We start from the raw sequence: 25,118 nt of genomic DNA, 5'->3' as shown, positions 1-25,118 counted from the left end.
TGGAGGGGCGAGGGAAAAAAGAAGGAGGGCGGAAACGATGACAGAAGGAGAGTGGCCCGTCTAAAAAAGAATAAAGACATGCGGGAGGGAGGGACTGGGTTGTTCAGACCGGTCCTAAGCGGTCGCTGGAACCCGGGTTCAAAGCATACATATCAAAACATATGGCCAACCGCTTCCTTTATTGACAGTTGGGATCTCGGCGCTCTGGACCAATCAGAGGAGAACGCAGAGGCTGGCTCCTGAGTTCTTGGTTAATAAAGGGTTAATATAAACACATATCAAAAATCTAAATCATAAAAAGGTAAAAGGTATCAGTCTGGAGGTCGGGGTGTGGCTACGTCCATAGAAGAGGAAGTTTACCCTCGCTCACACGTTCACTAACTTTCGAATCGTTTTGAAAAGGTGACATACCGCAAGGTGTGGGTGTGAACGGCTAAAAGTCGATCTGCCCTTTCTGACATCACAAGTGGGCGTATCCACCTAGATGTGTCATGGATAGATGAGCAACGTTCGCTACACTCCACTGGGTAGGCGGATCTATCCAGCACACATCTAGGTGGACACGCCCACTTGTGATGTCAGAAGAGGCAGGTTTTCAAAACGGCTTGTAATAACTAATTACACTCACACCTGGTGGTATAATATGTCACCCTTCAATGATCATCAATCGAAGCGATTCTTCTGGACGTTGGGCGAGTGTCCTCGTTCCACTAATACTGGGGTCTAACATTAAATGACCAGCGTGGAGGAGGTGTCCATTGGTCTGGATACATAGCTAATAGCGGGTGGATGATATTAACGGTCAACATGTACATCACAGCCATCGGTGCTAGACGGAGTGGGAGGGGGAACTTTATTACGGTCGTGACACTCGGGCGCTTAACAAATATACTGTGAATGCAAGTAACAATCTGGATAATGATAATTAGAATAAAAATAACAATATTACTCATCCGTCTGATGCCATGTCACCCCGGGGGAGAAAAACCTAAAAACAAAACGGGGAGTAACATATCGCCCCCCCTGGCCCCATCTCCCGCCAAAATATAACAGACGAAACAAGGTGGTGGTGGGGGGGGGGGGGGGTGAGGTCGCCCCCTGGAGGTCAGGAGTCCTCATGCATCTCACAGGTCTCCTGCCTCCCCACCCCCACCCCCCCCCCCCCGGGAGGCGGAGGGTCTGTGGTTCTGTCGTAGCCGTCGGCTCACGTGCACATGGCTCACGTGCACTCGGTCCGCAAAGCCTTGATGAGACGAGTGTCTGGACCGCAACAGTCCTGTGTGCTGGCTAGCCAACTTCCGTTAGCGGGCTAGCTACCATTAGCTGACCCACTGCCGTTAGCAGGCTAGCATCTGTTGGCCGGCTAGCTAGCATTTGCTGACCAACTGCCGGTTAGCAGACTAGCATCTGCTAGCTGACCAACTCCTGTCAGCCACTTAGCTACGGTGCACATCTGTTAGCAGGCTAGGTAGCCAGCGATAGCAGGCTAGCACCCCTCAGGCTTACCAATCCTCGTCAGCAGGCTAGCTCCCGTTAGCCACCCTGCTCCTGTTGGCAGGCCTGTTATCGTTAGCAGGCTAGCTCCCGTTAGCTCGATGAAGTGCGTTGATGTTGCGCGTGCCTCGCTACTCGGGCGTACATACACCTGGGGGCGGGGCTTAGCTCGACCAGAGGGGGGGGGGGGGGGGGGGGGGGGGGGTGGCGAGCACTTATAGCGCTGCAGTCTTCATCTGGGGGTATAAAGTGTTCTGATGTTAGCTACTCTCGGCTAGCAGCGTCTGAGCGATGTCACAGCTCTGGCTAGAGGGGAGGGGGGAGGGGGGGCTCGCAAAGAAGAGGGAATCCATTATAAGGTGTGCGTCTGTCTCTGTCTGTGTCGGGCTGTCTGTGTGTACGTCTGTGTGTGTCTCAGTGTGTGTGTGTGTCTCCGTCTGTAAGTGTGTGTGTGCGTGTCTCTCTGTCAGTGTGTGTGTGTGTGTCTCTCTGTCCGTCAGTGTGTGTCTCTGTCGGTCAGTGCGTGTGTCTGTCTGTCAGTCAGTGTGTGTGCGTGTGTCTGTCTGTCTGTCAGTCAGTGTGTGTGCGTCTGTCAGTCAGTGTGTGCGTCTGTCTGTCAGTCAGTGTGTGTGCGTCTGTCTGTCAGTCAGTGTGTGTGCGTCTGTCTGTCAGTCAGTCAGGGTGTGTGCGTCTGTCAGTCAGTCAGGGTGTGTGCGTCTGTCTATCAGTGTGTGCGTCTGTCAGTCAGTATCTGCCTGTCTGTCTGCATCTGTCTGTTTTTGTCTGTGTGTCCGTCTCTATGTCTGTCTGTGTATGTGTGTGTGTGTGTGTTTGGGGCGGGGTTAGTGCAGGTAGTGGTCCACGGTGGCGAAGGCGCAGGAGCCGCTGCCGGAGCGCGCCATGATGGACAGACACTGGGCCGCCTGGCCCACAGCCTGGGCCAGCGGGGGCTGCTTGGGGAGGTTATGGGTCTCTGGTGGAGGGAGGGAGAGAGGGAGAGACAGGATTAGACGTGTCAAATCACGGGAATGGTCCAGTGAATGCTGCAGCCCTTATCCAGGAAACGGCCGGCACCGTAATGCTTGGGGCGATAGCGGGTCAATGTAATGGGGCGCTTACCCTAGCCCTGCCTATTATAGGACAAGGTGTGGTGGAGATCTACCTAGGCCAAGTCATACTGCGCTGTAGTGTGACTTGTAGGTAGCGTGCAGTATTAAGTCACACTGCACTGTAGGCCTACCTAGTATTATAATACACACTGCCAAGTAGGCCTACCTAGTATTGCACTGTTGAGCGTGGAGCAGACAGGTTCTCTCTGGATGGAGTCCAGCTGGTATCCTACGGGGCTGGTCCAGGGGTCTGAGTAGGCCAGCAGGCTGAAGGCATCCTGCAGAGCGAGAGCGAGAGAGGGGAGAGAAGAAGGGAGAGAGAGACCGATGGAGCCATGTAAGTATTTATGACCATGGCTTCACAATCTGTTTGTGAATGGGTTGATTTGCGAAAAGTTAAAAAAAAGTCCAATCATTTTGCTCCAAGATCACACAAACACAATGGATCGAAACACCCCTTATGTTTTGGTCAACATGCGAAGAACTTTCTGATGTTAACCACTAGAGGGCAGCAAACCTACTAATGCTTTTTGGGATGTATACTTAAACCCGTTATCACATGCTTTGACATATCGCAAATCCAGATACAACTCAGCGCTGTTGCAACCAAGTTTTCCTGTATGCGGAAAGAGACATACAAAATTCCCTTTAAAATCTGCAAGCGAAGGATATATCGGCTAAAGCCGACGCCACACAGTGGATCGCTGAGGCAGTCATTGCAGTGGTCACTGACACACCGTCCACCACAGAAGAAGATTATGTCAACTACTTCCTTTCTTTAACTATTCTAAAGACAGACAGTGAAAATCTCAATTTAACCCGCTTCTGGGAATAAAGTGGTCGTCGATTTGTGGAACCAAACGGCTGCGTTATATCATGGTTTAAGTGTAGAGCTATTATTCGAAAGGTATAATAGCTCTAGCCCCGTCTGCCTAGCAGGCAGGGCTAGTCGTCAGTCAGGGGTCAAAGGTTACCTTGAGCATCTTCTTATTGGCTGAGTTCTTGCCGCACTCCCGGCGGAGGTGTTCGCTCATGCTCTGGAGCTCCCGGCCGAAGTGGATCATCCTCTCGATGGCCGCCTGGCTCCCCCCACACAGCTGCCGTTTGGACTGGCCCGACTCCACCTCTGGGACCCCAGCCAATCAGATCTCAGGGTCAGACAGAGGAATGTACCCAAAGGGCCTCTCACGGGGGAGGGGGACAAATCATTCAATGTGTTCCGCACACATCAGCACATAACAGTAAGACGTGCTGGAGGATACTACAGCGTCTGGTTTTATGAATGAAGGGTGGTACTGACCCATGTCGGCGTCGCAGTCGGGGGTCTCCGCGGCGTGCTTGGTGCTTCCGTTCAGGAAGCCGTTGGAGAAGGAGTCTGACACGCCGTTGGTGAAGTGGTCCACCTCCATGTCCACGTCGCTGGAGGAGGAAGGACCGGTCAGTACACTGACGGACCCACGGGCTGACAAACTGGTTAGCTGACTGGCTAGCCAGTCAGCGCACTGGCTAGCAGAAGGGCTAACTGGTCAACTGACTGGCTAGCAGCCCAACAGGTGACAGGCTGAAACATATACTATCAGACTAAAGAACAGGCGAAGAGTAACAGGAACAGACTGGCTAGTATAAGGGCTAACAAATGGTTAAAAGGGAGGCTAACTAAGAGGCTAAGCATGCAAGCTTTCTCTTTATGTAATTGTAATACAATTGTCTCCTTACTTTTTTGGCCTAAAACACAGCTTTAAGATCGGCCATGTAACTAGCTAAAGCTCAAACACCACAGGCCACTTTCGTTAGCCAAATTAACATTCTCATGTAGCCGTTGGCGTGGCAACATGCCTGGACGCGTCCACGAGGTTGAGGGGTAGTGCCATACCTGCTGATTGGCTGAGTCCTGGTCCCGTTGAGGCTGACGTCGGACACTGGGAGGGCGGGGCTAGTGGCAGGGGGGCAGGGCTTGTGGGCGTGAGGGGAGGAGCTGTGGCTCTTGCTGGTCGTCACACCGTTACAGCAGCTGCTGTCGAACCCTGAGGGGGCAGAAGAGAGCGATCACACACCTGGGAGGGGACAGTTCACCTGGTCGACACCGTCCTATTGCAGACACTGTCGGCCTAACAGTTTAGATCGATTCGTCATTGAAAGGTCTTGAAATAGATCAGACATCAAGGTGTTGATAGAGTGCTATATCAGGCCAGTAGAAGCCAGTGGTAGCAGTGAATGATGGGTCATTCTAGACTACGGTTAGGATGTGATCGATCATACTGGAGCAACTGGTCACACTGAATTTGTGTAAAAAGACGATCAAACTAAATGTACTGTAGGGAAACATGATCTGATTGGCTGTACATGTGAGGTAGGGCTGCTCTGATTGGCGGTACCTGAGGCAGGGCTGCTCCAATTGGCTGTCCCAGAGAGGCTGGGATGGTAGGGCTGCTCTGATTGGCCGTACCTGTGGGGCAGGGCTGCTCTGATTGGCCGTACCTGTGAGGCAGGGCTGCTCTGATTGGCCGTACCTGTGAGGCAGGGCTGCTCTGATTGGCCGTACCTGTGAGGCAGGGCTGCTCCGATTGGCCGTACCTGTGAGGCAGGGCTGCTCTGATTGGCCGTACCTGTGAGGTATGGTGTGGAGCTGCCGGCCTTGTGGCTGGGGCTGCTGAAGGGCCGGGGGGAGCCGGGGTAGCTGTCCTGGGACTTGGGGCTGCGGCCGCCCAGACAGCGCACCTCACTGTCCGTCCCGTTCACCATCTCAATGAACTGTCTCACCCTTCGGGGGGCGGGGCAGAGGGAGAGACGGCCAATCAGAGAACAGAATAGGTCTACAATGTCTGATAAACTAAATACACCAAAGAAACAAACGAAATAACCAAAAAGCATTTTAGCGGAACCTTCTCTAATAACGTCAGTGGTTGTCTCGAGATAGGTCTCGTTAATAACTAAATGAGGAAGTTAACATTAAAGAGACGTAGGGCCCTACTTCAGCATGAAGAGCAGGTCGGGGTTCCTCTCCAGCAGGTTGGGGTACAGCTGCGTGGTCGTCTCGATGGCCTCGCCCATCCGGCCAGACAACACCAGCTTCTGGATCTCTAACACACACACACACACACACACACGATGAAGCAATAGAAGGATAGCAGTGCTACGTTAGCTAGGGTGAATTCACACAGAGCGCCACGTTAGCTAGTCTAGATCCACACAGACCACTACGTTAGCTAGTCTAGACCCACACAGAACGCTACATTAGCTAGTCTAGATCCTCACAGAACACTACGTTAGCTAGTCTAGACCCACACAGAACGCTACATTAGCTAGTCTAGATCCAAACAGAATGCTACATTAGCTAGTCTAGATCCACACAGAACACTACGTTAGCTAGTCTAGACCCACACAGAACGCTACATTAGCTAGTCTAGATCCAAACAGAACGCTACATTAGCTAGTCTAGATCCACACAGAACACTACGTTAGCTAGTCTAGATCCACACAGAACACTACGTTAGCTAGTCTAGATCCACACAGAACACTGCGTTAGCTAGTCTAGATCCACACAGAACACTAGGTTAGCTAGTCTAGATCCACACAGAACACTACGTTAGCTAGTCTAGATCCACACAGAACACTACATTAGCTAGTCTAGATCCACACAGAACACTACGTTAGCTAGTCTAGATCCACACGAAACACTACGTTAGCTAGTCTAGATCCTCACAGAACACTACGTTAGCTAGTCTAGATCCACACAGAACGCTACGTTAGCTAGTCTGGATTCACACAGAACACTGCCTTAGCTAGTCTGGATTCACACAGAACACTACGTTAGCTAGTCTAGATCCACACAGAACACTACGTTAGCTAGTCTGGATTCACACAGGGTAAACTATTCTTGATTCACATCAGGTAAACTAGTCTGGATTTACAGTAAATCGTCTGAATGCATCACAAAAATGATATTGCATCTAAATCACACAAACATCAAGGTTTAAGCAGCAATAAAAATGAAAAAATTCCAATGTAGTGGTTAGGCTTATGCAAACCATCTGGGTTCAAACAAGCAGTCTGATCCAGCTTTACATCCACATCCAGTGCGTGACGCTGGGTACTCACTCTGTCTGTTCTTTATGGAGGCCAGTTCCTCGTGCACCGCCTGGTCTGTGGATTTGGCAAAGGCTTCCGCCGTGGCACAGTAGCTGTGGTGGACCAGGTAAGACGCCACCATCCTTGGGAGACAACGCAAGGCTGAGAGGTGGAGCTTCACAGACACACGGTAAACCACTGAGGTGTGGATCTCCAGCACCCAAACTACAAACCAACCAGAGTAGTAGAACACCACCACTAACCCCTGGTTAGGTGGTAGCTAGGGGCGGCATGTGGCTCAGGGGATAGAGCGGCTTGGCTGGTAACCGGAAGGTTGCTAGTTTGATCACTGGCCGCTCCTAACCGAGTGTCGAGGTGTCCCTGAGCAAGACACCTCACCCTGACCGCTCCCGCTAAGCTGGATGTCGCCTTGGATGGCTGACTCCGCCGTCGGTGTGTGAATGGGTGAATGTTAGACAGTATTGTAAAGCGCTTTGAGTGGCCGCTGGTTAGAAAAGCGCTGCGTAATTGCAGTTCATTTATTTGATCCGTATCGTCCTGATTCACAGGAAGGCTTTGCAGGTCTGCATTACAGGATGCATCCCTGATCTCAAATCCTACATCACAAACCTCTAAATGATACACACCCGAGACCGACAATCCCAATTTGCATTTTGCAGTAGGTTCAATAACAAAATGACTAGGAAGGGGTGTGCGTTTGTGTTCGTGCTTGTGTGTATGCAAAGTGCTAAATGATTCATGAGGATCTAGATAAACTGCTTTATCCTGACTCCCTAGAACTCCCAGATGTTCCTTATGCGTGTGGTTAGCCAGGATTCAGTCTCTATCGTTATTCAGTGTTCTTCTTAACATGCAAAATAATACACGACACGTGATCACATTTGGTTTACCCCTCGATGTAATGCATTCAGTGTATTTTATGACTATGTCTTTTCATGGTTGTACCTAGTTCCCTTTCCTCCAATTATTTTAATTGGTTTATAGTACCATTTAGTTTGCTTCCTTTTGCCTATTGCAGTGTCCCGTCTATAGTGATTGTTTGAGATCAAATGAATATGCCTTGACCACATCCGATTCCTGTAGGTCTCATCTTTGGAGCATATAAAGAGTTCTTAGTCCTGGTGCTGAAACTAAATGACCACTGGATCATCACTGCATCACGGTATTAGCCCCAGGACCCAGAAATCCTTGAATTACTCATCGTGAGAGCAGTTCAAGAGCTCTGAGTCATTGTGCTGGAACCACAGGGCTGAGTCCTGGAACGGCCTTGCTGGAGCCTTACTTCTGGATCATGGCCTTTGGTTCGCGCGCCACGACTCAGAACCCCTTGAACTTCTCCTCCCGTAACCATAGTGCCGGACTTACTTCTGGATCATGGCCTGCCACTCTCCCTCGCGCTCCCCGATGGGGAAGCGGTCGATCTGAGCCTGGATCTTGGTCCGCCACTCCCTCATGTAGTCCTCGATGTCGAAGACGAAGGGGTGCTGGCCGAAGTTGGCGTCCACCACCTCGCCAGGGGTCTGGAGCCCCACCGTGGGGTACAGGTTGGGCTGAGGGACAAACAGCACGGGGTTAGGATTGTAACCCCCCCCCCCCCAGGTACTGTCCTGATACAAGAGAGAGGGGGTGCATGGCCACATTCTAGAACTGAGCTTACTCAAGAAGTAATCACATTGAAGGTTAAACGGGTCATAACTGCTTTGTTAGATCCTGAACGACATTTGGATCTTGAGTGACAGTTGGAGGCTAAATGACAGTTGGATCCTCAGTGACAGTTGGAGGCTAAATGACAGTTGGATCCTCAGTGACATTTGGATCCTGAATGTCAAATGTCAGTTGGATCCTGATGACATCATTCCTCCAGTCCATCTCCCTGACGACATCACATGTTCTCGGCTAGGGACCACACTACTGCAGAACGTAGCTGCTCAGAACGTGACCTTCCACTCAGCGGCGATACCCCTCGGGTGTGGTCTCCTTTATCATGCATCGTCTTTAAATGTCGTGTGTCCCTCTTTAGTTTATTATCTTAAGTAGTCCATCTAAAAAGCTGGTATGTTTTCCAATCAATTAAACAAGTGATACCTCAATCAAATGACATGAATCTGGTCAGAAACGCAGCTGCTAAGGGCTTCAGCTAAGCCCCGCCCCGCACCAACAGCCCGCTAGCTCTGCTGTGATTGGCTGTGCGGGTGAGTTGAGTGATGTTGTCCTTTGTGCTAAAGAGATTAGCGCTAGTCTGATGACATCATGCACAGCGGGACAAAGCCTACAGAACTAGATTTGAGGAAGAAGAGACGAACCCACCAGGCACTGGTGTTCAACCAGCATGGAGGGCTGATCAGCTGAAGAGAGGTGTATGTGTGTGCATGTGTAGGCGTGTGTGTGTGTGTGTGTGTGCGTGCATGGGCATGCGTGCGAATATGCGTGCATGTCAACACCGTCGGACCATGAATCGCTGGGTGACTGCCAAGCCCGTTTGGCTGCTCAATCGATTTGATGTTCAGCCTCAGTGACTCCCTTCCAGTCCTTATCATTGAAGCCTCTCGCTCCCTTTCATCTGGGCCTCCCTCCCCCCCCCTCCCTCGTGCATCTCCCTCTCTCGTCAGCATTTAATTCTCCCCTCACGCTTCTCCTCCCTACGAGAGGAGGCGAAGGCCGTTGCGATTTTGACAATTAATCCATGCATGACCTGCGTCTGGTGCGTTTGTGCGTGTTTATGTGCGTGCGTGTCCTTTCATGGCGCAACGGATGTACTTGATATTTTGAACAAGGATGAAACGGTCCAACTGCATGGGGAGGCACCATTTTGAAGAGGCCGGTCGTGTGTACATCTCAAACCAAGGCAAGATCAACGGCTAAATGCAACACTCACAGATCGTGGTTACCTGTGGTTGTTGTGTTTTCAACCACTTGGAAGTTCAGATTAACAGTACAAACATTTTGAAATAGACAGTATACAACATGTTTTGTAGGACGAGGAAACTTACCGGCAAGTCTGTGAAGGCAATACCTGGAGACCAAAAGAGACAAAACGTTAGCATCCAACCACACTCTGCCCTCACTTTGCTGCTCTGGAACCTGAGAGAACCCCCATATGTTCTGTGATCAACTAGAATGAATGGTATCTTTATTGAACCATTGAATTGTGAAAGAAAAATAAATACGAATCTTACTAATCTCCAGTCAGTAACAATTCACACAAACTAAAGTGCAGAACTATAAAAACAACAAATGTACGTCTCAAACACTCACACAAATGCGTAGATATCTCAGTCATAAATAAATAATATGCAAACATGTGGCCACGTGGCCCGGTGTTTCGATTGCGACCCTCTGGTTAGATTGTGTAAAAATAAACCAATTTATTTCTGATGGCAGCCGATGGGGTTTGAGCACCCAGCTGGAGCCCGGGGGTGGCGCTGTGTACCTAGGCTGTGGCCGTTCTTGGTGTAGAAGCAGGTGTTGTTGATGAGGTTGACGCAGCAGCCAATCACGTCGCCTGTGGTGAAGGTGGGGCCGTAGGGCTGGCCGGTACCGGAGGAGCAGAAGGAGTGGCCGTCGTCGCCGTGGTAACCGTACGAGTGCTTGTCCCAACCTGAGGTGGAGGAGGAGGAGGTTAGGACCCATGATACCTGCTGATGAAGAGTAATGAGCTGGTTTCAGGGACGCCTTCGTTACAAGGAGCCGACGAACAAGCAGTCTGCTGTTGGATCCTACTACGGACCCATTTGAATGACAGAACAGTTATTTGATCCATTTCCTTGAGATCCATTTATTTTGGGCGACGTGGGGGTTTTCGTTGTAATATGACCATAATTAAATTGTATGACAAGGACAAAACATTACATTTCTACAGTACTGTAGTGCTACATGGTCCATGTGTGTGTGTCCAATATTCTAAAATCCAAACTGCTCCACTAATCTGCTGAAGGATTGTAGGCCATCCTCCTGCGAGTCTCTGAATCAGCCTACCAGAAAAACATTAGTGATGGCCTCAGCATCGTCTCCGGCCACAACCACGTCCTGGACAGCTTCCGGCAAACCCCAGATAAGGAGATCCACTGCTGAAAGGGTTGGACTGAAGTACTCTTGTGAGCAACAGTCTATCCAAACATTCAGCGTGATCCCAGATCAAATGTACTTCGATAGAACTTGAATATGGCCTTCTGTGTTTGTATCGTCAAGTTAAATGTATCCGTTTTCCCTTAAGGTTTGGCTTCTGAGTGAGTGAGGTGCTGTGACACCAGAAACCTTCCAGGCTTGTCTGACAACAAAGTGTTATCGTATCGTTCTTATTCTGATGGACACATTAACACATGCCATCATTGATATAGGCTCGTATCCAAAGGCTCCACCCATGGAGACGTGACTCAGGACCTCCGGGAGTCTTTATCAGTGTGGTGTGGGGCCCAAGTCGGCTGAGAGCAGCACAGGGGATCTCTCCGGCGCTGTGGTGCGGTGATCTGGCTCTGAGCCGGCTGTTATCAGTGCACTGAGAGGCTGGGGTGGGGGAGAGGCTGGGGTGGGGGGGGTGAGTGGGTCTCGCCCAGCCCGCCACCCGGGGCCGTCAGCTGGGGAGGAGACTGGGAGAGGCCCCCCGGGAGGTCTGATAACCACAGCAGAGAGCAGGAGACTCCATGATCCAAATGGTTCTCATCCGGGTGGTGATGCCCCTCTCTGAGGAGGCTTAGTTAACCCTCTGACCCCCCTCTCTGAGGAGGCTTGGTTAACCCTCTGACCCCCCTCTCTGAGGAGGCTTGGTTAACCCTCTGACCCCCCCTCTCTGAGGAGGCTTGGTTAACCCTCTGACCCCCCTCTCTGAGGAGGCTTGGTTAACCCTCTGACCCCCCCTCTCTGAGGAGGCTTAGTTAACCCTCTGACCCCCCCTCTCTGAGGAGGCTTAGTTAACCCTCTGACCCCCCTCTCTGAGGAGGCTTGGTTAACCCTCTGACCCCCCTCTCTGAGGAGGCTTGGTTAACCCTCTGACCCCCCTCTCTGAGGAGGCTTGGTTAACCCTCTGACCCCCCTCTCTGAGGAGGCTTGGTTAACCCTCTGACCCCCCTCTCTGAGGAGGCTTCGTTAACCCTCTGACCCCCTCTCTGAGGAGGCTTGGTTGACCCTCTGCATGATGCCCCATCTACCAGGACATGGAGGACTGCAGGGTCAGTCTGTGGTCACAGACCCCAGGATCACTGCTCTACCTGCCCTCTCTCACAGAGTACATGCCTGTACCTGGGGCAGGAAGGAGTTTTTATGCAACGAGACGGACACACACACATACACACACGCACACAGACAAGGATGCACACACTAACACACACTCACCAGGAAGTCTGTTCATGTTGACCCCCTGTGCAGAGAGGCCGATGCCCATGTACCTGTGGAACACAAACAGCTTGTTAGGAACAATTGTTATGACCGTAAACCGAAGCACCCTCATCAGGAATCCCGTGTTATGAACGTCCTCACACCGCCTTCTTCGTTAGCACCCCCCCCCCTGCGCGCGCTCCGGTCGCTACAAACGCCTTAAAGGAGGGTGTCGTGTTTAAGGACAAACACTGTAGTCGTTCAGCCATTGAAATCTACTACACCCAAATATGTCGGCAGAATTTAGCTAAGCGCTCGACACGAGCGAGGAACCAAATATAGGATACAAGATGATAATTATACTCGCTCTACAATGGATAACACAATACAATATCAAGTAATTAAATGGTATACTGCTGATTAGGACGAGAGATGGTGATGGACAATGGGGTATTAATGGCAGCCAGTTAATTAATCCAATCAGTATTCATGACACGTCTGCTTAACGACTGTCTGGCCGTAACTAAAGTCAGACCTAGAAGCAGGTGTTTGAACATGTCATAACATGTTAGGACATGTTATAACATGTTATGACCAGATGGAGGCATGCCTCCGTCACGTCTCCAGGCCAGGCCTCGGCTCTCTGGACCAGACACTGATTTATGACATCCCATAATATTTCCCTGTATCCTCCATGTGCACAGCTCCCCGAGACACTGGAGGAGCCCGGGGAGAGCTGAGCGGGGGACCCTGAAGCGACGCAGCACCCCTGGGTGACAGAGTGGCTCAACGGCAGGACTCGACCGTGTCTGGGTGTGTGGAAACATCTGGCGAGGTTCACAGCACATCCCATGTTATGGTTGGGGTTTATTTTTAGCTCCAGTGTTGAATTAATGGACTATTTATGGACTTACAGATTCCTGGAGCTATTGTGCGCTCGGTCCGATGCTTATTGTTGGTAATGCGGGTCTGTTTACGAAGGGACGCCCACACTATGACTGTTCTGGGCCTCACTTGTAAATCTCTCTGGATAAAACCGGTTCTCAAGGAGATCTCGTTTGACAGGTCGCCACAGTCTCAATCAAATCCAAAACGACATTGTTTTACTGGATGGAGCATCTTTAATCATCTGACGATTTTCCTTAATATGCAAGTCACATGTGTAATGTATCCAATAATTAAGGTAATGTGTCCCGTCTAGGGTAATGTGTCACATGATGTAGGGTAATGCGTCACATGATGTAGGGTAATGCGTCACATGATGTAGGGTAATGCGTCACATGATGTAGGGTAATGCGTCCCATGATGTAGGGTAATGCGTCCCATGATGTAGGGTAATGCGTCACATGATGTAGGTGTAGGGTAATGCGTCCCATGATGTAGGGCATTGTGCCACATGTAGGTTAATGTGTCCCATGATGTAGGAAAAATGTGTCTCATGTAGAGTAATGTGTCAAATGTAGGGTAATTTGTCACATATATGGTTAATGTGTCACATGTAGGGCAATACGTCCCATGATGTAGGGTAATGCGTCCTAAGATGTAGGGTAATGCATCCCATGATGTAGGGCAGGGGTCAGCAACCTTTTCCCCATGCAGTGCCAGTTTGACATTTTCTCGTTAATGAGTGTGCCTTAAGCAACAATATATTAAAAATGAAGCTGAATTATGAATTACACAGCGACCAAAAACATTTCCAGAAGACGTGGAATTGTATTATTTCCATATAGTCCACAATCATGCATCAACATTTTAAATGTTTTTTTGGTTGTTATATTTGCAACATTTATATTATAATTACATATGACCCATCTTAAAGCACTATTTTCAGAAATATATTTGCACTGTGAGATATGTAAAAAACGAGAATATATGAGAATGTTGGAACCATCCACATCAATATCTTTTAGACATGTACAGCTTTGCAAAACCATGTCAAGGCGATGCATACAGGCCACTTGCAACAATATTTTAAATATTTACTTCTCTATTACTCATTGCATAGGTTTAAAAACTATTAATTGATCCCATTTCAGAACACTGCTTTCTGTAACTAATTTAAACATATTTGCACTGGGAAGAGATGCCCGAAACAGACTAAAGTGCAAAAAAAGAAAATCGGTAGTAATGATCGTGCTGCCGCATTGTGCAGTGACATTTTTTAATAATAATAATATAAAAATAAGATTTTGATATATATATTTTTAAGAGTGCCAATGATTATGCCTCCCCGTACCAGTGGTGGCACGCGTGCCTAGGGTTGCCGACCCCTGATCTAGAGTTATGCATCCCATGGAGTGTAAAGTGTCATGTTGTGTAACGTTTTCTTGTAGTGGATCAGGTAAAGTCATACACACACACACATCGTTAACATGAACGTTGGGTCAACATGGTCCCCATCAACAGGTGACCAATGAACCTCCAGCAGACTTTAAAGACGTACCCTGAGGCCAGCAGGGCAGGAGAGTGTTGGGCCCCTCAAAATAGAGCCCTCAACTATTCAGAACTGAAATCCAGAGCCAATCAAACCACTAATCGAATCATAATGGGGGGGGGGGACAGGGGGTTGATGTACACCCTCTTGGGACCCCCCATAACTAGCCCCCCCCCCCTACCCTGTTCGATGAGGATGTAAGTCAGAGGAAGGTCACGGCGACCATTAGGAAGAATACACAGTAATGATATCGTCAAGGCTACATTAGAGACGCAATACGCCACCTCCATCTTAATTCTGAAGATGGTGCCCATTAATGACATGGCCACACAATTGGGCGTATCAACCAGGCCCTGCAACACCCTAATGGGATGGGACCATTGGCCCTGCAACACCCTAGTGGGATGGGACCATTGGCCTTGCAAATCACCTGATTGAGACATTTCTAAATCTACCCTCGACTGACATCACACATGGGCGTGTTCAGAGATGTATGATGGATTGCTGGATGTACTGACCAATCAGCAACCACAACTGGTGTTGAAGTAGGGTGCCTTTAAACCGTAATGTGACAGAGCTGTCATTGGACCACAAACATAGTCCTGTCAAACCTTATTGGAACAGGCCTGTCATTGGACCAGCCAACCTAGTCCTATAAACCGTATTGGAACAGGGGCTGTCATTGGCCGGCCAACCTAGTCCCATAAACCGTATTGGAACAGGGGCTGTCATTGGCCAGCCAACCTAGTCCCATAAACCGTATTGGAACAGGGGCTGTCATTGGCCAGCCAACCTAGTCCTATAAACCGTATTGGAACAGGGGTTGTCATTGGCCAGCCAACCTAGTCCTGTAAACCTTATTGGAACAGGGCCTGTCATTGGCCAGCCAACCTAGTCCCATAAACCGTATTGGAACAGGGCCTGTCAGTGGACCAGCAAACCTAGTCCTGCAAAACCGTTATGAAACAAGGCCTTATCATTGGACAAGCAAACCATAATGGAACAGGGCCTGTCATTGGACCAGCAAATCATATTGGAACAGGGCCCGTCAATGGACCAGCAAACCATATAGAACCAGGTCCCACTCAACTATATGTTGTCCACAGGTTGTAGAAGGTTTTGTGGAAGGTTACAGAAGCCCGGGGAATGTCTCTACTGGCCAATCACACCCTAGATGATTGACCCTCGTTGATTGATTTGTTGATTGATTGGTTGTCTAGCGACATAGTGCTTAAGGTGCAGACGGGTCAATCAACACCAAGCCTGTTGGGTTGTGGAGGTTGTCGTGGTAACGGCGACGACCGGACCAGGCGCAGGCGTGTGAAGCCTGGTTGGAATGTATGGTCTGACCTCGGCAAGTATGGACATTTTCTTTTCAGAAACTCCTATTATTGTTTTACCTTGATTACCTGGTTGAACTTATCTACTGGGAGTTGCCCAGTCAAACGATTAATAATTTTGTCAGATGAACAGTACCAATGGGAAAGGCAAGTCATTAGAAGTGTGTTCATGTTATCATTAATGACCGCAAGATTGTGCTGAGCCATTCAATGGCTCCCGGTAGGCATGGCGGATACAAACTAGCAACCGTCCCATCCTGTGTTGGCTGGATAAAGCAACGACCCTCAGGTATGTTGGTCTCACCTGGAAGACATCCCTTGGTGGATATTTCCAAGACGACATGAGTACTGCGGTTTAGTCTAAACACCGATGACACTGACCCACTACCATAAAAAAACATGGAAAACATGAGAAATAGGAACCAAGGTGGACGCCCATTTCCTCTAACACTCTCTCTCTCTGTGTGCTTACCCATCTCGCCCTTTGCTGATGATCTTGACCTCAAAGTAGTAGACCCCGCAGGCTGCTGGGATAGGATGGGTGGCCCGCACGGAGGCAGCGTCTTTGGGGGTCTTACCATGACCTGGAGTGGGAGAGGGAAAAGGTATAGTTAAACTGGTTAATCGTTTGGGATCACGATATAAGCCTCTTTCAGGGTCTTACCTAGACCTGCATGGGGAGGTCAGAGAGTGACAAGATGTAGTTAATTTAGATAGTTATTCAAATTGTGATCATGAGATTAGTGACTTTGGCCGTTTTACCAAAGACGCAAATCTCATGATCCCAACTAACATGATGTAGTGAAACTAGATAAGATCATGATATTAGCATATTTGGGGGTCTTACTTTGACCCACAGAGAGAGAGTGACATGGTCAAATTGTAATAATAATAATAATAATAATAAGTAAGCGTTATATAAGGGGGGATCATGATACTTCCTACTGTTTAGGATGTGACCAGGTCTAGTTACAAGAGTCATAATAGTACCACTCTTTTTAGACATGGTTAAGTCTGGTCTATTAGTAATAACAATGTAGTCTAGGTATCTTCAGTTGTATTAGTTATGATTGTGTGGTCTCCTTATATTAATGACCATGTAGACTACTTATATTACATTAAGTTATAAGTGATGCCTGTGCAGTCAAGTTGTATCAAGTTGTACTAGTCATGATTATTTGATCTCATTATACAAGTTATATTGTGACGTTTTAGTCTAGTTATCCATTAGGTATGTAGTCTAGTTACATCAAGTTATGACAGTGTTATCTGGTTACATTAATTTTGAGAGTGGGGTCTAGTTATACATTAGTTATCACAGTGTGGTCTTGTTATGATATGACCCATTAGTTTAGTTATATTATCTCTCTCTTTATATATTAAGTTGTATTATTTTTGAACCGGTAGTCTAGTTATGACAGTGGTCTAGTTATTTTAGTTCTGATAGTACAGTCTAGTTATAGATGTTATGACAGGGAGGGGGTCAAGTTATACATAAGTTAGGACAGTATGTTCTAGTTGTATTATGATGTTTGGTCTGGATATAACTATTATTTATGTCAGTGTGGTATGGGTATACCAAGTATGAATTTGGTTTGTATATAGAATCTAGATATATAAATATAGATAGAAGTTATGACAGTGTGGTCTAGTTATATTAATTATGATAGTGTGGTCAAGTTATATAGTTACATCAGTGTGGTCTAGTAGTTACATGTGTCAGAGCAACTAGTCCTCAATGTTCCCAATAACCATTCAATATATCTAATACATCTTGCAAGAAATGATCACAATGAATCGTATCTGACAATGTTAATAAAACAATGTTCCATTCATCAGAGCAGGAGTAGGGGACCATCTTGGATAACTCGACAAAGGATTTGCAAATAAAACCAGGATATGATTTCTCGCTAATGCGTCCTCCTATTGTGTCCCAGTGATTTAATGGCTCGGTCGGGCCCAGCTACCCGAACCCGTCCGGGTTTCAGTAGAACATAGTCAGTGGATGACTGTTCTACATAACAGAATCGACAGCAGAACGCCAACTAATGTGATTGGCACAACAAACAGTTGAACAACGGCTGCATTTTATTTCAGTAACACTGGTTTTCCGTGTGACCCGAGACTTGTACAAGGAGTAGTCAGGTGAGGCGTCGCTGCATTGTGGAACATTGTGTGTGCGTGTGTGGAGGGCCAGACGCAAGCCTAGCACACCCAGCCCCGTCACACCTCGATTTACCCTCGCCTGGTCTCCGAGGCCCGCATCCAAACCCCGTGTGATCAGCCTGGCTGGTCTCGTAGTCCCACCGCCCTCACGACGACCAGCCTGAATGTCAAATATGACACTGAGTAATAGCATCGCATTGTGCCATTCTGCCCTGCTCACAACTGGGGACTGGCGTTACGACACCTAATCCTTCACAGGGCCGTTCTTATATCCTTGTCATCCAAATAAAACGGGATGTTATAAATAAATGCACCCCAACAGTGACATGAGGAGTACACAGCTCGACTGAGAGTGTTGCCAAACCAAACAGACCAGTCCTAGCTCGCAGAGTTGCATAATTATGTCATCCTGCGACGGAGTCAAATGTGTGCACCAGGCGATCTGGAGAAAACAGATAAAGAACCAGACCGCGTCTGCACTACGTTGTGGTGTCCGAGGACCGGGGTCAGGACGACCCGGTCCCGGTCCTGATCGCTGTGCTCTGGGGGGAAAGAGTCGCCAGCTGGCCTTTTTTTTTTTTTTTTTGCAAAATGTCCTCTTGTCTTGTTGTTGTTCAAGCAAGTAGCCTAGCCTACTTTGTTTTTAGCCACAGTTGCATCAGGCTAACATGCTAACATGCTAACCTGCAAAGCTGACGGGTTAGCGTTAGCTCGCCGCTACGGGCTAGCGTTAGCTCGCCGCTAAGCCGCAGCAGGCTGACGTAGCGCCGGAGCAGAGCTAGCGCTAGCCCGCTCCGGGAACCGGGGGGCTTCGGGGAGCCGGGGGTCCGCCACGGCGTACCTTTATAGTGCACACGGAGGTTGTTCTGAGAGAGGCCGATGTAGCTGAACTTGTCCTTCGGGCTCCACGACCGAGGCAGCGGGGTCTCGGTCTCGTTGACGGCGGGGTAGAGCCGTCGGAGCCGCTGCTGGAGCTCCTTCTCCTGCTCGTGGAGAGCAGAGTCCCCGTGAACGACAACCGACATGAGGAACCCGCAGCCCCCCGCGGCGGTTGATGGCTGTCCGCCGGACATGACTACCAGGCGACGGCTACGAATAGATCGTGGCTTGTCAGCAACAAGCCAGCGCCGCTTGTGTCCGTCAGGATCAAGTTTTATTTAGGAGGGGGGAGGGAGGAGGGAGAGCAGAGCTAATACGCTAGCACGCTAGGCTAACAGGCTCCGCCGTCCGCTAGCACTGAGGTAGCTTTCAAGGCTAGCGCCAGTTAGCTCGCCAGGGTAGTGCTAGCTTTTAGCAACCCCCAGCGAAAACAAGCGATCGTGGCTCAAATTGCTCGGTTGACATCGGCTGACACGACGCCTCGTTGGTCGCGTCCGAAGCAGACAGCGTAGCGGTCACTATATTAACGGGAAACTAGAGCGGGTGTCGACGTTTTGAGACGGATCAGTTGGTCCACATTCGCAGGGAAGTGAGCGCGACGTCGGCCGGATGGCTCGGCAGGGTACTGGAGCTCGGGTAACCTCGGTCTTTTGTTTGTTGTCGGAGCTTCCTCCGATCGTCTGATTGGTCCAGAGAAAGCCCCTGTCACCTCCTCGGGGAATGACAAGTTCATACACAAAATGTACAGCCTATTCAGAAATCTGAAATGCAATTAAATTGAATTCAGTGAAGACCACTTATGTACTTATGTAAGGAATGCTGTCGGTTGGATCAAGGAGATGTTGTGAGAAAGCTGTCACATCTAATTTTAAATTTGCCACCATAATAACTGAGGTTGGACTTTGAGAACAAATTATTTTTATAAGAAACTGAAATAGCAATTGTTGATTGGGTCCAATCAGTCAGCATAAAGCATAAAACCTTGATTCAAAACACACTACAATTACAATTATGGATGACAGAAAGAAAGCCAGCAATCATTGATCTATTCATTGTGAATAGTATGTATTACGTTATGATGAGCAAGATGTGGCCTGGAAATGGACTTCTGCTAGGTCACCCACATTCATACCTCCTTATCTTATTTCTGTATTCATAAACATAAAAGAGGCAATTTCACGCATCACTACATCCATCATCATCATCATCATCATCATCATCATCATCATCATCATCATACCCTTCATTTTGTATTCAGTCTACTTGTAATAGCTGCTACCTAACTTAACAGTTTCCACAGCTTCCAACAGACAACCCGTGAGAAGATGGAGGGAGAGAGTGGTGTCCTGGAGTTTCTACCCCTCCTCCCCTTCTGACCTTTACCCTCCATTAGGCGCAATCAGGGATCCAACGGAGGTGTACTGTTTATTATTAGGGTTAGTATTAACCCTACTCAGTCAATTAGGATATGCTAATTATGCAAAGCGACTTACAGTGATTTCTGATACTTGTCATAAGGGAGCAGGTAGGGGTTGGACATGGACAGTACCGAGACAGGTCATTAAGGAGAAGGTAGGGGCTAGGGGGCATCTTGCTTTTGGAGGCCTACGAGTAAGGCAGCAACATTGGGGATCAAACCTGTAACCTTTTGGCCAGAAGTTGAACATCCTGCATAAGCGTCCCTGATGCCACATTTCAAGTAAGTAAATGAATAGATGAAGTGGTGAATGAATTAATGAATAAAGAATTTTGGAAATATATACAACAGGCTGTGTACGAACTAGAAGCAATCTCTTGCCATCACACTGTGCTCCAGAGCATAGCTGCTAGCTGTTCACGCTAGAAGAACCTAGCACGAGGTCAAAGTGCGTTCTGCACATGAGCATTTTGTTTAATCACCAGATAAGCACAGCTTGCAGCATCTGCATAGAGCTCTCTGAATGGAGCAGGACAGAACAGTCACACACAACTACAGAGACCGGCAGTGATTTAACACGCAAGATTGTTGTATTTATATAATTGTACTTCCTGTCTTCTGATTGTAATGATGCGTACTACAATGGAGCCTGTGGAATTTGCATTACACAATAAAAACATTTTTGATTTCTGCAGGCCTGTATGCATTCAAGCTGTTCAATTGTTCAACTGCAGAAACCGTAGAAGAATTGTATAATAGTGTACAAATTATATGGACGATGAATGAACACCGTTGAGCTAAGTCTTCTGTCGCCCCCTGGTGGCCGAGTAAAAGTTGAGAAAACATCAGCTGGAAAATTTCTAAGTACTTTATATTGCGCCTGACAAATGCAAATTTCATCACTCTAATACAATATATTGCACACCGATTTATACCTTAAAAATAAGTTAAAAGTCGATCTAGACCAATCTAGAAATATCCGAGAAAAAGTTTGAGAAAAGCAAATCAAAATAAAAGTTTGTTTTATCATTTCACATGTGCACAGATTTGCTCACTATGTAACGGGAAAAATAAATAAGCAATTATCAGATATTTTCCACCGCTAATTCTCCTTGTTATAAACATTGTTAAGCAGAAGTCATTTTCCGAAGTTGTGAACCAGGATAGGAAATTACTATTTAAATAAAATCATGTATATTCCATATACTCATGTAATTAAGAATAGAAAACGATAAGTGACCTAGGGTTAGTATTCCTATGGTTAGAACAATAGCAGCATCTACTTCTTATTTCAGCGTTTGGATGTCAGACGTCTCCTTCTCAGGATCAGGAGCCGATTAGCACCAAGGAAACACAAACCACTTCCTGTCTCTGCCCTGATTATATGGTGGGGGAGGAGATGCTAGGGGTTGTGGTCATGGTGGAGGTGCTGGAAGAGTTGATGGTCATTATGGTGGTGGTTGTAGTAATGATGGTGGTCTGAAGTTCGACGAGTAATAGGAGGTGCCTATGGTAATGATGGAGATGGTGGTGGAGTTGGTTATAAGGGTGGTGGAGGTGGTGATGGAGGCGGTGATGGAGGTGGTGATGAAGGTGATGGTGGGGAGGCTGGTGGTTGTTGTGGAGGTGATGGAGGAGCAGGAGCTGGAGGTCCTCCGTCCTCAGACCCCCCGGGGGCCCCCTTAAGGCGGTATGCAGTCCCACAGCTCCTGGCACAGGCACTGGCAGAAGCCGTAGATGATGACCACCATGATGCTGGTGGGCACCAGGCTGACCAGAAGCACGCCCAACGTGGTCTTCTGCATGATGAGCAGGTAGACCCCCAGGGGCAGCGAGCAGAAGTACAGCAGCCCCAGCAGCCAGACCAGCGCCCGGGCCGAGCCCCGCCACAGCAGGGCCGCGCAGCCCCGCACGCCGCCGCCGCCGCCGCCGCCGCCACGCCGCCGGGCCCCCGACGCCACCGAGTCCAGGCTGGACGCCGAGCGGTACATCAGGGCCGCCTGCAGTGGGGGGCCGGGGGGCGGGCGGTGCTGACGGAGGTTGTACGGCGAGCGGCCCAGAGGCAGCGGCGACAGCGCGGACGGCGGCGACAGCGCGGACGGCGGCTGCGGAGTAAGAGCTGGTGGAGGCGGGGGGGGCTCCATGATAGTGATGACCACGAAGTTGGGGGACCCCCGGATGGAGGCGTAGGAGCCGGGGGCCGGGGGCAAGAAGGAGGAGAAGGAGGGGTTGCCGGCGCCCAGCAGGGAGCTCAGGGTTCTGGGGGTGAGCAGCAGCTCCGTGGAGCCGCCCTGGAGGGTCTGGATGCGGAGGTTCCTGCCGAGCAGGGCCAGCAGGCCGTGGTCGTCGGGGAGGGAGGCGGGCGGGGTCAGGGGGTGGGCGGAGGAGGGCGGCAGGGAGGTAACGTAGCGGCAGAAGGGGCAGACCACCGTGGTGGCGGGGCTCTCCCCCAGCGCGAGGAGCTGGGCCAGGCAGCGGCAGCAGAGGCGGTGGCAGCAGTGCAGCAGCTTGGGCCGGCGCCGCGAGAGGCTGTAGGGGCAGTAGCAGATCTTACACTCCAGCTCCTCCTCCTCCACCACGACTCCTCCTCCTCCTCCTCCTCCTCCCCCTCCTCCTCCACCTCCTCCCCCTCCTCCTCCACCTCCTCCGTTCCCCTCCGCCACGCGCCGGAGCTGCACCATCCTGACATCCAGGAGCCCCAGGAGGCGCTGATCCCGCCCGCTCCTTCAGGACCTGCTCCTACTCCGAGGTGCTCCTTCAAGACGTCCTCCGGTAGGAGGTGCTCCTACCTGCTCCTTGGAGGAGGGGCTCTGGAGGAGGTGAAAGTGATGGAGCTCCCCCCTCCTTGGTAGAGAAGGAGTGGCTGCTCCGTGCCCCTGAAGGAGGAGGAGGTGGGGCTGCTGCCTGCTCCTTGGAGGAGGTGCTCTGGAGGAGGTTAACTTGATGTCTGGAAGTAGTTGCTCCTCCCTACTGTAGAGAAGGAGGTGATGTTCCAGGAGGTGCTGCTCTTTGCCCCTGAAGGAGGGGCTCCTACCTGCTCCTGGGGAAAGTGATGTCAGCCCAACTGGAGGGATGTGGAGGTTGATGCGGCCACAGTGTTCCTGTAGGCAGAGAGAGAGGGGCGGTTTGGGGGGCGTCCGAGGCTCCACTCAGTGACCCTGTGGAGAGAGAGGGGGGCGGAGAGAGAGAGAGAGAGAGAGTTCTGGTACAGGGGCCTCTATAGGAGGTGGGGGAAGCCTTTTATCATCGCACCAACGAGAGAGAGAGAGAGAGAGAGAGAGAGAGAGAGAGAGAGAGAGAGAGAGAGAGAGAGAGAGAGAGAGAGAGAGAGAGAGAGAGAGAGAGAGAGAGAGAGAGAGAGAGAGAGAGAGAGAGATGTTTAGAGAGAGAGAGATGTTTAGAGAGAGAGAGAGAGAGAGAGAGAGAGAGAGAGATGTTTAGAGAGAGAGAGGGAGAGAGAGAGAGATGTTTAGAGAGAGAGAGAGAGAGAGAGGGGGGGGAGAGAGAGAGTGATAGAGAAAGAGGGAGAGAGAGAGAAATAGTAAGAGTTAGAGAAAGAGAGTTAGAGAGAGAGAGAGAGAGAGAGAGAGAGAGAGAGAGAGAGAGAGAGAGAGAGAGAGAGAGAGAGAGAGAGAGAGAGAGAGAGAGAGAGAGAGAGAGAGAGAGAGAGAGAGAGAGAGAGAGAGAAAGTGAGTGAGAGATAACGGCTAGAGATTAAAAGATGTATTAGCTAGAAGAGCCACCAGAGAGGAGGTATTGTTTCCAGGACCAGGGCTGACAAAACACACCAGCCTGGAATTTTCCAGCTTCCTCTTTTGTTGTTCTGTCCAATTCAGTCCAATTAGAGTGTCCACACACACAAACGCACACACACACACACACACACACACACACACACACACACACACACACACACACACACACACTCCCCTCCCCTCTCCCACATAGCTCCTAGCGCTCTAACCCCTCCCTTAACACTTCACCTTCTCTCCCCCCAGCCCCCCCCCACACACACACACACACACACACACACACACACACACACACACACACACACACACACACACACACACACACACACACACACACACACACACACACACACAAACCAAGAATCGGTCACCCTCCCACCATGGCGAACAGGTGTCGAGTGGGCGCTCATGAATAACATGAAGAACACCAACGAGTCGTTGGTGTTTAAGCCCCGATGTGGTGAAATGTACGGGAAAACGGCAGTTTGTCGTTAGACTTGAGCGGGGAATTGGAGCGCGCTCTGAGGGATCACTATTTGGCATCGTGTTCTGATAGTTATTGGAACGGGAAAGCGGAGCACACTCTGATGGATCACTATTTGGCAGCGTGTTCTGACCGTTAGTTGCCGGACTCGAGCAGAGGGATAACTGGGTCGGGGTGGTCTCCTCGATACCTGCACTGCCTTTTGTCCGGTTATAAGTACGACCGTTGGCCGTCGGTTAGTCTAGCTTCTGGGCTCCATCACAAGATACAGCTGAGAGTGAGACCTTTTATTACATCCAGTGAATAGGGACCTGTTATGTAACCACACTAGGGCCGGGGATAGATGTCAAACACACACACACACACACACACGCGCGCACGCGCACACACACACACACACACACACACACACACACACACACACACACACACACACACACACACACACACACACACACACACACACACACACACACACACTAGGCTCATTCAAGGACCCAAGAAGGTTCAGAGCAGCACACTATACGGAATATATACAGAATGATATTTAATGTACCCTTATATAATTTTTATATATATATATATATATATATATATATATATATATATATATATATATATATATATATATACAAATATATATT

The 25,118-nt window shown here is 49.4% G+C and overlaps 2 protein-coding genes across 2 annotated transcripts; both read right to left on the bottom strand.

Annotated features, from left to right (window-relative positions):
- Positions 1 to 2,278: 2,278 nt before the first annotated feature.
- On the bottom strand, positions 2,279 to 19,459 carry ranbp9 (RAN binding protein 9). Its single transcript, XM_030363338.1, has 14 exons — positions 18,784 to 19,459; positions 16,249 to 16,360; positions 12,021 to 12,073; positions 10,123 to 10,290; positions 9,683 to 9,705; positions 8,058 to 8,242; positions 6,702 to 6,814; positions 5,575 to 5,683; positions 5,210 to 5,364; positions 4,477 to 4,627; positions 3,904 to 4,022; positions 3,578 to 3,729; positions 2,770 to 2,881; positions 2,279 to 2,467 (listed from the first exon to the last, which is right to left on the bottom strand). The coding sequence occupies exons 1-14, from the start codon at positions 19,013 to 19,015 to the stop codon at positions 2,337 to 2,339; spliced, it is 1,815 nt and encodes a 604-aa protein (XP_030219198.1). The 5' UTR covers positions 19,016 to 19,459; the 3' UTR covers positions 2,279 to 2,336.
- Positions 19,460 to 20,681: 1,222 nt separating this feature from the next.
- rnf182 (ring finger protein 182) lies at positions 20,682 to 23,482 on the bottom strand. Its single transcript, XM_030363339.1, has one exon. It carries the CDS (start codon positions 22,917 to 22,919, stop codon positions 21,921 to 21,923), a length of 999 nt encoding a protein of 332 aa, XP_030219199.1. The 5' UTR covers positions 22,920 to 23,482; the 3' UTR covers positions 20,682 to 21,920.
- Between the last annotated feature and the right edge of the window lie 1,636 nt (positions 23,483 to 25,118).

The sequence above is a fragment of the Gadus morhua genome, chromosome 8 (assembly GCF_902167405.1).
Source record: "Gadus morhua chromosome 8, gadMor3.0, whole genome shotgun sequence".
Lineage (NCBI taxonomy): Eukaryota > Metazoa > Chordata > Actinopteri > Gadiformes > Gadidae > Gadus > Gadus morhua.
The sequence above is the reverse complement of the archived record's forward strand: the minus strand, read 5'-3'. Positions and strand labels throughout refer to the sequence as shown.

What these genes read in the sequence shown, in the direction of transcription:
- ranbp9 (XM_030363338.1), bottom strand. Translation starts at nt 19,015, where the DNA reads ATGTCCGGCGGACAGCCATCAACCGCCGCGGGGGGCTGCGGGTTCCTC. An exon ending in CCTCCGTGTGCACTATAAAG is followed by an intron (nt 16,361 to 18,783) that starts GTACGCCGTGGC and finishes CTCCCACTCCAG; the next exon opens with GTCATGGTAAGACCCCCAAA. An exon ending in CAAGAACGGCCACAGCCTAG is followed by an intron (nt 9,706 to 10,122) that starts GTACACAGCGCC and finishes TTTGGTCTCCAG; the next exon opens with GTATTGCCTTCACAGACTTG.
- rnf182 (XM_030363339.1), bottom strand. Translation starts at nt 22,919, where the DNA reads ATGGTGCAGCTCCGGCGCGTGGCGGAGGGGAACGGAGGAGGTGGAGGA.